Source organism: Lagopus muta, chromosome 1, assembly GCF_023343835.1.
Source record: "Lagopus muta isolate bLagMut1 chromosome 1, bLagMut1 primary, whole genome shotgun sequence".
Lineage (NCBI taxonomy): Eukaryota > Metazoa > Chordata > Aves > Galliformes > Phasianidae > Lagopus > Lagopus muta.
Window position 1 is genome coordinate 67561959 of NC_064433.1, and position 11915 is coordinate 67573873.

At 42.5% G+C, this 11915-nt stretch overlaps 1 protein-coding gene across 14 annotated transcripts in view; it reads left to right on the forward strand.

Moving 5' to 3' along the window:
• PPFIBP1 (PPFIA binding protein 1) overlaps positions 1-11582 on the forward strand; it is a 100222-nt gene extending 88640 nt beyond the window's left edge. For all 14 annotated transcript variants that reach the window (XM_048933486.1, XM_048933485.1, XM_048933490.1 and 11 more), the window contains 11 exons: positions 999-1140; positions 1548-1676; positions 2327-2477; positions 2924-3035; positions 3199-3287; positions 7174-7296; positions 8540-8665; positions 9489-9677; positions 10235-10414; positions 10763-10828; positions 10912-11582. In XM_048933486.1, the coding sequence (XP_048789443.1) occupies positions 999-1140; positions 1548-1676; positions 2327-2477; positions 2924-3035; positions 3199-3287; positions 7174-7296; positions 8540-8665; positions 9489-9677; positions 10235-10414; positions 10763-10828; positions 10912-10998 (1394 nt within the window). In that variant the 3' untranslated portion in view covers positions 10999-11582. The remainder of the gene's footprint in view (positions 1-998; positions 1141-1547; positions 1677-2326; positions 2478-2923; positions 3036-3198; positions 3288-7173; positions 7297-8539; positions 8666-9488; positions 9678-10234; positions 10415-10762; positions 10829-10911) is intronic.
• Positions 11583-11915: the final 333 nt, after the last annotated feature.

Below are 11915 nucleotides of genomic sequence, written 5' to 3' on the forward strand. Positions count from 1 at the left end.
GAAAGACACAACAGTCATCTTATTACATGGCTATGTGAAAAGGTGGTAGAAGTTGCTGCAGGCCTGACTGCCGGCCTGCTGCAGGCTGCCTTGCCACAGCTGCTTCATCTCAATAAGCTTGTGTTGACATTGTTCCTCAGCAAGCATCATCAGCTCCACATGGTGACTTTCTTCAGCTACCTGGCACTTTGCTGGCACACCTCTGCTTATGTAGTCTTATAGATATTGCAATTTGTTTACTTTTCTTTTTAAATGGTCTTACGTAGTCTTATGCTTTGTTATTTCAGCTGTTACTGAACAGTGTTGTCACAATTTCACTTTCATAGACAGGAACCTTTAGGTTTGTTGTGAACAGAAAACAAGGGCTACAGATCAAACTTTTCATGTGGGAGGTAGTGTGTAGGCTCTGTGCATCCCTTCAAAGGAAAAATGCAGTTCAGAGTGTAGACTTCATGGTATTTCTCTGCAGAGAAACAAAATGCTCCACAGCTTGAAGGAGAAAGCTTTGTTTCCACCAGCAAGGTGAAAGGGCCCTCCTGCTCCTAATGTGGGAGGAATTATTCGTTGCTGGAATTTCCTCATCAGGGAGTACAGAGATAATGGAGGTAATTAGGAAGGTTGCCCACTGAGAAATAATTTATTTTTCTGTGCTCTGGGGACTCCTGGTTGAACTCCTGCCATGGACTGATTTATTCCTGGGAGATGGTCCCCAAAAAAGAGTGAACCTGGGATTTGATTCATTGATCAGTTCACCAAATATTTGTTGCCTGGTTTGGATGCAAGGCACTCAGCTAGTGCAGGGCTTTGCCTTGCCCCTACAGTCAGGCCCATGAACAAGAAGCACGTTTTATTTCTCTTGTTTTTTTTACATCACTCTTTGCCTCATTTTCTTAACATGGAGGCTATCAGTAATTTTAGCAAGAGTCATTCCAGAGTTCAGGAGTGAGCCTGTACAGTCCTGCAGAAGTAAGTCTTGACAAAGCTTTGTTTTCTAATAGCGGAAACAGAAAAAGGATCTGCAGATCACCTGGATCTAGCTGGTTTGCCCCCTCGACCAAAAGAAACAGATAGCTTGCAGATGACTCCACCTTCTCCAGATTCCAGGAAGAAGGCCAGAGGAATCAAGAAGTTATTTGGAAGGTAAGCAAAAGATGTGAAAGTACCATTCTGCAGAACTCAGGCTTGCAGGGAATCCAGCCGGGCACTGGAGTTGCTCAAGCTGATGACTCTGGGAGGAAGAAGGTGGTGGGCTTTGCTGGGGCACTGCTGCCCCTTCCATCTTCTTTATGCAGTTTTTCTCAAATGATCTTTCCTTTTTTTCCCTTTCAACTTGTGGCTCTGTAGTCTGTTCCAAGGCAGGTTGTGGACGCAATTGGTGTGATCATCACAAGAGTGGGAGCTGGCATTTGAGGGACCCAGTGATGGGTCATTGTTGGGTGGAGGAAGGGCTACAAATGCTACAGGAAATCTTGCCTGTCTTGGTCACAGTGGTGAAAGCATACCTTTTCCTTAGGCCCATGTTAATATGCTTCCTTTCTTTAATCCAGACTTAAAAGAAGTCAGTCTACAACCTTCAACCCAGATGACATGTCAGAAACGGAGTTCAAAAGAGGAGGGACAAGAGCAACTGCAGGGCCACGGCTGGGCTGGTCTAGAGACCTGGGGCAGTCTCGCAAGTAAGACAATCGGTGGCTAAGTGTGCTGTGCATGCCTTCCTGGCAGCTCCAGTCAGGTGCGGGATTAAAAGGAGGAGTGCAGTGCCAAAATAAAACGTCTCTTCTCCTGGTAAATGGAAACAGGTGGATCCAGGCTGTTTCCTCCCTTGAGAGATGATTTTGGCAGGGTTGAGGCTGGTTGGTGGTGGGAGTCCAGGTTCCTATTGCTGAGTGAATCTTGAGTGCATCTGCAAGGCTGTGCGAAGTGGAACGTGAGCCCTCATGTGGCAGTGACAGATATCCTCCAGTGTGTTTCCTGCTGCATTTCTGGGATTGCAAGCAAAAATGATACATTACAGTTTTTCTTTAGCGTTTTAGCTACTCTAGGCAGTAAGGGCAATTATGTCAGCAGTATTAGTAGATAGTGTTTATTGTGGTGGTGACAAGAGATCAGCACAGTGCATCATGGTGCTGACAGTTCAGAGGTAGAGACACACTCTTCCTCATAAGGCTCACCTGATTGTGATGCATGTACTTCCCTGGAGATTATCCCAGCTCCCACAAAACACCTATGAATGAATGGCTCAGATTTTGGTTGTTTTATTGGGTATGAAAGCAGGAAATTTGAGGCATGGGATTTATCAGTCTCTTTTTAAAAAAATCTTCTGCAGTGAGCTGGACATGCCATTTGCAAAGTGGACAAAAGAACAAGTTTGCAACTGGCTGCAGGACCAGGGGCTAGGCTCTTATATAAGTAACGGCAGACACTGGATACTATCTGGGCAAACCCTTCTGCAGGCCTCTCAGCAGGATCTGGAAAAGGTGAGAAGTACTAGAAACACTACTTTCAGTTCAACTTAAAAGAATGCTTTTAGCTAAACAATTCTTTTAACCTTGCCTGCCTAGGTAGGAGTGGAAAGTAATCCAACCAAGTATTTTTCTGAATACTGACACATTTTAAATTATTTCTGTGTTGTGTTTTTGGCTTTTTTTATATGCAACCTCTGATATGAGAGTGCTAAGTTTGATATTTTCATATAGTTTTAAGAACCTGCATTCCTTAATCCACTGCGGTGAGCAGGTGTTTCCTAAAGCTGAGTGTGTGCTGAGGTGGCGTTGGTACTCAACAAATAGAAATACAGCAGTTGCTGGTGACTTGGCAGATGTATTCAGTGAGACTCTCTGAAACAATTCTTATTTCTTACGTAACAGACTAATAAATAAAATACAGTATTGTATCAAGCTTTGCTCTTTCCTTTCTTTCACAGGAGCTTGGGATAAAGCACCCATTGCATCGGAAGAAGCTTCAGCTTGCTCTGCAGGCACTTGGGTCTGAAGAGGAGAACAATCATGGAAAACTGGATTACCATTGGGTTACCAGTAAGACTGTAGTACATGCTGAATCAGCAGCTTTTTGTAGGGGTTCCTAATCATGTCAAGTGTAGGGTTCAGAGAGTGAGAATAACACCTGACTGGTGGTGCGGACATGGTTGCCATCAAGAAGAGCTTTGCCACGTTAATGTTGGTTCTGTCTCTTTGTTAGGGTGGCTGGATGACATTGGCCTCCCCCAGTATAAGACCCAGTTTGATGAAGGAAAAGTGGACGGCCGCATGCTCCATTACATGAGCGTAGTGAGTAAATGGCTTTTCTTGTCTTGACATCTTTGTCATGTTCTTAGTTTTTACTGACATTTAATGCACACTAACATTCATCCAGACAACTCACTGAAAATCATGAGTCTGGAGAGATCTCCTGCATAGCTGTTAGATTCACTTAACACTTAAACCTCTTCCACTTAGCCCTTCTGTAGTAGCATCCATCAGCCAAATCGTGGCTGACCTCACAAGCACCCCATTAATAGAGCACTGGAGGGCACGTGGGGCTGCTAGGGCATCTCTGACATTGCAGACAGCCACTCTCACATCCCTCTGGGGCTGGCAGAACCAAACAGACTTCTTACAGGGCCTGTTGTCTGTGAGGAGCCAGGTCACGGCAATCTGGCCTGTAGCTTCCTAGAGCAAAAAGTTGGCACATGAGCCACGTGGTCACCATATGCAGGCTTGACTTTTGCCCCAGATAGACAGGATCTGAAAAGAAGCTCAAGCTGGCGGTTACTCTTGCAGAACTTACACGTACATGTACATGATGTACCAGATGCACAGAGCTCACTCCAACAGCTAACCATGTCTCATGAAATGCTACTGTTTTCAGAGCATAGTTCATAAATTGGGAAAGGAAATTCTCTGCATAATTGCAGGGAGAAAATCAGGAGAGTCGAGAGAGTCATAGACACTGTTAATGCTGGAAAGATATTCCAGGATCCTTGATTTGTGCACACTACCTCAGAGTGTTTAGAGGGCTGCTTGAAACTGTAGTGAGTGTCCTGTGCCAAACTAATGCTAATATCCATAACCTAAAGTAAACAGAAGCCCTGACAGTAAAACTCACCTGCATGTATTTCCTGCATTCTTTCCATCTTTAAAGACAATATCTTAATGTGGGAGAGCAAATAGTAAGCAAAAGCCCAGTTTTGGGCCCCTCACTGCAAGAAAGACATTGAGGCTCTGGAGTGGGTTCAAAGAAGGGCGACAAAGCTGTTGAGGGGCCTGAAGCACAGGGCTTATGAGGAGCTGCTGAAGGAGCTGGGAATGTTCAGCCTGGAGAAGAGAAGGCTCAGGGGAGACCTGATTACTCTTTAACTACCCGAAGGGAGGTTGTAGTGAGTTGGAGTTGGCCTCTTCTCTCGTGTAACTGGTGATAGGACTAGAGGGAATGGCTTCAAGCTGCACCAGGGGAGATTTAGGCTGGAGGTTAGGAAATACTACCTTTCTGGAAGAGTGGTCAGGCACTGGAATGGACTGCCCAGGGAGGCGGTGGAGTCACCGACCCTGGAGGTGTTCAAGGAATGTTTGGATTTTGTGTTGAGGGACATGGTTTAGTGAGAACTGTTGGTGATAGGTGGGTGGTTGGACTGGGTGATCTTGAAGGTCTTTTCCAACCTTGGTGTCTCTGTGATTCTGTATGTGAGAAGTGGATAATCTTGTGCTTAAGAGCTGTGCATGACATTGTCTGATATTCTCAGGCAGCATCTGTAAGCATACAAAAGTACAAAATGCTGTGGTTGCATTTCATGCAGCTTTTTACTGTTCAGATTACTGTCAATTAATAGAAGTAGGTGGAATGTTTTTCTTCTCAGTGAGCCAATGTTGTGTAGTTATCTATTCATGTGGATTCCTAGCGTAAGAAAACCAAAGCAATTTTCTTTGAAGAGAATTGCAGTTTTAAGAGCCAGCTTGTTTGAAAACAGGATTCATTATTAACATTTGCATTATGTATTTAAAAATGTACAGCATGGTGTCAGCTCCTCACTTTACTGCCTGTCAAGTGAAGCCAACCGGTTCTTCTCTGGAGATGTAAATGAAAACTGAATGTTGCCAATATTATTTTCTTCTCTGTAACAAAGGAGAAATCAGTCACACCCTGGGCTCTGTAAAAGTTAACTATTTTATGGCATGTTTGCATGTTTTGTATGTTCTTTATGTGAGATTGACTACCTGACATGATTTTGCTGTTTAGTGCATTTCAGACAAATGCTTAGTACTGGCTGCTTACATAGTGTTTTCACATTTGTTGGCTCTAGTTTATTGAATTTGCACATCAATATGAAAGTAAAGGCAGCTTGTTTCTTCTGTTAAATCTTGGAGATCTGATGCCAGTAAGTTCTGCTGAGCTCAATCTCGTGTTGCGATGCTTTGTTGCTGTATTGAGTGGGTGAGCACTGGGTGTTGGTAAAATGCAGCATAGGCAGCAATGTGAAGGATCTTCACGTTATGCTTTTTTTACTCTACATGTTAGTCTTCTTTTTCTAAAAAAAAGAGAATCCATCTGATGGGTGGACAGAGGAGGAACAGGCAGTGGAAGCTTTGCCTTTGAACTAGATAACTCTCCCTGTCAGTTCCTTTTAAATTAAATCCCTAGGAATTTTTTTAGACAGTATTTAACCATCAAGTTACAACAGCAGATTCTGTGTAAATAATCAGCTAAATACAACTGTATGTAAAATGAGAAAGAAAACTTCCTAAAACCACATGGAAATTCACCCTTACTCAAGCTAAAATAATGAAATAACATGAAATAGAAACTCTAATCTTAAGTTCATCATAAGGTTAGCCAAAAGCAATGAACTGTTTGGACAAGCATATAATTTAATCTTCACTTATTCTGGCAAAATCATAAAACAGTCTGCTGTTTGTAACACACAAGTGGTGTTAACACATAGCAATCTAGGTTAACCCTAGCAATAAAGATACATAAATTCACTTGTCAGCCAACTTGCACCAACAAAGTACCAGACTTTGAGACACTTAGTGACATAATAAGGATTGAACTATAACTGAGGAGCCTAGTTTAGCAGGAATGCAGATCTCACAGCATGTGACCACTTTTGCAGGTTAGGACAGGTTCTTTGTTTGCAACCCTTCCTGGAGCTATGGATCTGGATGATCTGGGAAGTCTTGCCAGGCTGGTCACTCAATCCTGTGTAAACATTTCCCACGTCTGAGCTCCATGAATGAGAAAGAATCTGTTTTGGTTTTGACATGCTACATTTCTGGGGCTAGACATTGGAGTGAAATCAGAGAGAGGCAAAAAGGTGTCATCTTCTGTATTGCTCATGCTGCAAGGTTGTCAGCAGGTCAGGATGTTGGGTTGTACCAACGATGTTCAGTAACCTGTGAGCCTCATCTAAATTGTGTATCTTGTTTACAGTTGTTCACCACGTGTGTCCTGTGAGTTAAGTTCTCTTGGTTGCCAAAAGTCTTTCCCTCTCACTTATCAGAGATTTAAAGGAGCTCTGAGTACCAGGAGGTATAATGGAGCAAAACTGCTACTTGCTGCTGTAATCATGAAGGGGGAAACTTGCTCTTCCCAGCTTTTGACATCTGAAAGCTCCTGGTCCAGCCAAAGGCTGTAGTTGGTGTCAGTGCAGGGAGAGCAGGCTTTGTGAGGCAGCGTCTCATTCCTTGATGTGGCAGAAATTGTCCTCAGGAGATGTCTGACTCTTTCTGTGAAGGCTGGTGGGAGCCTAAATAGCTGATCTGTATGAGCTGTAAAAGGAGTTCTTCTGTGAAATTAATGTTGAAGTAAAAGTTGTTGAGAGGATTAAGATTTTAGAGAAAGAACTGGCTGCTTTTGTTAGTATCACCGATGCTTTGCAGGGGGGAGTGTGGGGTTGTATCTTGGCATGCTCTTGCCCTGCTGAAGGTGAGAAGGGATTCATCCTTACTGAAAAAGATCTGGCTGTGCAGTTATGCCTTACAGTACCTTGTCACAGAGGCAAGCACCAGGCCACCTATGGGATGGATGGCTTGGCATTAATCCCTTGTCTCATGCATTTAAATTCTAGGATATACTAGATGTGACATTTTAAGCCACAGTTCAAAGCTGTTGAGGAAACTGAGTGTTGGTTCCACTACTAAGTGCTTTTGTGTGTATTAAATCCTCCTTCCTCTTCCACAGGATGACTTGCTGTCCTTGAAGGTTGTCAGCGTCCTCCACCATCTCAGCATCAAAAGAGCTATCCAGGTTCTGAGAATAAATAACTTTGAGCCCAACTGTCTGCGCAGGAGGCCATCAGATGAGGTACTGCTTTAGGATGGAACTGTGAAGAAGAATCCTGTAGGGTTTTTTCTCGGTGTTTTTGACTATTTCTCCTCTACCCTTTCCTCTTATATTGGTTGCTTCCTATTTTGTTTTATTTCAGTTTTGGTTTCTTTTTGTCATTTTATTCCCAAGTTTTATGTCCTGCTGAGGCTACCTTGCACACAACTTTTTATCCTTGACCTGCTGTGGCCCCAAAGTCATGTCTCCTTACCAAATCTCACATTCCTTCTTGCTAAACAAGTGTCCTTAATCTTTGATGTGGTTTCTTCAAAATAAATAGTACTGAACTTGGTGCACAGCTTCTGTCAGGCTAGCGTAACTGTGAAGTCTGTGGCCGTGTCAGAATTGTCTCTGTAAAACAAGTTTAGTCTATCAGGCAGGAAACTGCCACTGATTTGTGTTGGAAAGAGCATACACCAGCTAGGGCAGTGGATGATGAAGCAGCCCAGAGCCTTGTATTTAGATTCTAATGCATATCTGCAGGAAAAGCACACCAGCTCATGGAGCTAGCTAGTTTTCAGCTCTACTTGTAGAAATTGCAGCTAATCCTAGTGTGCAGCAAGATCCTCAGGCTGCATGAAGAATGATACAGACCTGTTCACTGCACTCAGGAATACAGCTCATGTTGTTTGGCACAACCATCCTGCAAGCAGAGCAGGAAAGATGATCGCTTCCCAGTAGGATAAACACAAGCTAAGCTGCTGTGATAAGCTCTTGGCTTGAAATTATTAGAAGGATACTGTGTTATGAGTGAACAGTGATTGAATCTGACTGATTTCAAACCTTTCTGCCTCGATGGAAGGCTTTAGACTTCTCCTGCAATGATCAGGAAAGTGTCAGAAAGATAGCTTCATGTCAGTGTTTCCATCAGCTAGCATCAATGTTTTAACTCTTAAGTGAAGAATCAGCTTAAGAAACTCAGAGGGGAGCTCAGCATACTGTATGCAATGCTGAGATAGAAGATTTCTCATGAAATTGTGATTTACATCTGCTCTGAAATCTTTCAGTGCTTTGAGGAATGTATGAGATTTGGTCCAGACCCAATTCTACTTCAGTATTGCTGCAAGATAGCAATCCAAAGAAAGCAGAAATCTTTTTATTTCCTCAAGAGCAAGGTGGGGTCATATGCATAAAGGGCAGGGGAGGTTTGTTTCAGTAAAGACTGGGGCTGGGGCATCGGTGTTCGGAAGCCTCCTTAACTGCCTGTTCCTCCTGTTCACAGAATAATGTCACACCTTCTGAGGTCACCCAGTGGACCAATCACCGTGTGATGGAGTGGTTACGCTCTGTTGATCTGGCAGAGTATGCACCTAATCTGAGGGGGAGTGGTGTGCATGGGGGGCTGATGGTAAGATACTCACAGGCTTACTTTATTTGATTTAAAGTAAATCATGACTGAGAATTACTAGTTCTGTCATCTTTGCTGCACACATACTTCTATCTTCTTTTTCTTCTTAATAATAAGTTGCTGTCGATATTTATTACCCAATAGTTTTAAAGGCACTTTTAAAAGGCCTAAAAGTGGCTTGGACAAAGTTTGTTTGGAAAGCAGTGAATTTGTTTGCCTGCATCCCCTTCACAATTTAATGGCATTTTCTACCTCCTACCTGCAACACAATCATGCTATTACACAACCACCATTTTCCTTCCTACACACGTGAACATGTTTTTATTTTTGTGGGGAATGCTTGATTCTTTAGGAAAACCTGGAATTTCAGTGTCAAAACAGCATTGTTTTTAATTTCTCTAGCATGAGATCCTCCAGGCTAGAGATTTACGCTTGTAGCAGTTTGTAGTGGTTGAAACTTCTATCCCTTTTCCAGACATTTTATGTTTATTTTCCATCATTCCTTTGACTACATTCTCCAGAATTAAAGAGGATGCTGGATAAACATTTTGCTAGAGCTTTCCATATCATGTGATCTAAGGGTGGATTTAGCTCTTCTTTCTATTTGCCAGTTTCCTTCTGTTTATAATTCAAGAAAGAAAGGCTGGAAATAGCATTCTATGAATCCTTTAACTCTCTTTTCTCTGTCTTCGTTGTATATTTTCTCTAAATTAAAAACCCAAAGCAACTTTAAAAAGTGACTGGGCCACACATGCCCATCAGCGTCCTTAAGACCTCATCAGACAGTGTTGACATCAGCTGGACTCTGTGGTTTTGTTAATAGGTTTTGGAGCCACGTTTCAATGTAGAAACCATGGCCCAGTTGCTGAACATCCCACCAAACAAGACACTGCTGCGACGGCACCTAGCCACTCATTTCAACCTCCTCATTGGGCAGGAGGCCCAGCAGCAGAAACGTGAAGCCATGGAGTCCCCAGACTACGTCCTCTTAACAGCAACTGCTAAAGTTAAGGTAGGCCACTTGTTCTGGGTTCGTATGTGAGCTTCCAGCAGACATTTAGATCTCCAGTGTGTTAGTTTTATCCATTCTTGGAGGGCTGCTCAGTAAGGTTTGAGAAACAGGGTTGGCTGCTAATGTGAAAACAAATGAAAAAGCATTAGGGCAGGACTCAGCAGATATGGGTTTGACTCTTTTATGAGCACACCACATCTCAGCTCCTCATACGTGCCAAAGAGAGGTGGCACTCTTGTGGGTTGTCCATCTGACTGTATGATAACGTGCTTGGGACAGAGGTGGTCTCTTACTGTTTATATGCTCGTGATTTTGTGCAATGGGATTCTGATAACATTTGGGATCCTTTAAATGTTATTTTTGTAGTAATGATGGAATGAGGGATGCATCTTGTTCTTATGGGTGCAGTTACCTGGAACTGCAGCTATTCAGAAAGCTGTAAGCAAAGTGGTGGAGTCTTAACCCTTCAGCATCTGCTTACATTGAAGCATCAGTTGCAGAGACACCTGTTACTTCTTTGCTGACTCTTAAGTTTTTGTGAATTTTCTTTTCACAAGCCAAAGAAACTTGCCTTCAGCAATTTTGGGAGCCTGAGAAAGAAAAAGCAAGATGACGTGGAAGAGTATGTGTGTCCTATGGAGCTGGGGAGGGCCTCTGGAAGTGCATCGAAGAAAGGTTTTAAGGCTGGCCTGGATATCCGAGTATATGATGATGATGATTTGGACAGGCTGGAGCAGGTAAAACTGTAGTACTTAAATGTGCTGTTAGATTTGGTGGGAAACTTCTCTTTCACAATGAAACCTTTCCATTCCTTTAGCCTGTGAAGATTCTCAGTTTTGACAGTCACAAAGCACTACTCACAAACACAAACATGTCTCTCAGCCCAAGAACTGCAAGCCACGAATGCAGCAGCTGTAAGACTGTCTCTGACATAACTCATCTTCTGCCCCAACAGGGCACACTCGTCCCTCACTCTGAGCATGTGGGACTGTAATAAAGCACTTACATTATTTGCTGAACTTAATTGCCACTGCACGCAAGGGATTCATTATTCATTCATTATCTGTTATCTGTTTTTTTTGCAGATGGAAGATTCAGAAGGGACAGTGAGGCAAATAGGAGCATTTTCTGAAGGCATCAACAACTTGACAGTAAGGCTTAAAACTGTGATCTGTAGAATAAAAAGTCTTTTTCTGTAAAAATGAATTTGACTCTTCCCTCATTTCCTTTCTAGCACATGTTGAAAGAGGATGAAATGTTTAAAGACTTTGCAACTCGCTCTCCTAGCACCAGTATAACAGATGAAGACTCCAATGTGTGACAGCAACCAACAGGCACTGATGAAGGCTCGCTTCCTGTGTGCAAGAAACGTCATCACTAGATGTGATGGGCAGCAGATCATATACACTATGCTGCTCTTGCTTCTGTTTGTTAGAAGTAATACTGGGGGTGGAAAGTTTAAAGAAGAACTGAAAAAAAAATAAAAAAAAAAGGTGCCTACTTTAAAGTTGCCATAAGAAACACCCAGACACTGGTGAATGGAAATTGTTTTTACTATATTTAATGTACAAACCGGTGATATGTTTCAGAGTGTTGCATTTAAAATTGACATGGTATCATAGTGCTCCTTTTTCTTATTCATGTCCTGAGATAATCCTTTGTACTATTACAAAGTAAAGCAAATTGTTAGATAGAAAAGCATTGCACCTGTAGTTGTCAATCAGCTTTCTCTTATTGCTGTCTTTTTCAAAGGCCTTTGCCCCACGCAAATGCTAGTTCTGCCCTTCCTTTGGTATCCAACATAGGATTTTAGCCCTGCATAATCTCCCCAGTAGCTCTTTACTGTTGCTTTTATTTTTATACTGTTTTATAAAAAAAAAAAATTAAAAAAAAAAAAGAAGTATATGAAGTACATCTAAAAGCAAAAATTTAAATTTTGTGACGTAGAGTAATGGAAAGTTCAAGGGAAGGGGAAGGGGGAGAGAATTGTAAAAGATTATCCCAGTTTGCACACCAGCTGGTTACTGGAAAAGGCAGGCTGACCTTTGGAACTGTTTGCTTTTGTTGCTTTTTACTGAATTCACAGTTTAATGATCTTCCATTTGGGATGGAACAGTTGTGAAGCATGTTTCTTCTAGCAGTGACTCCTTGGGAAGCTGCAAATCTCAAAATGTCTTCTTCCTTGTTTCCAGCAGCAGTAGTTTTATAGCATTTGAAGTTAGTAACACTTCCGTGACT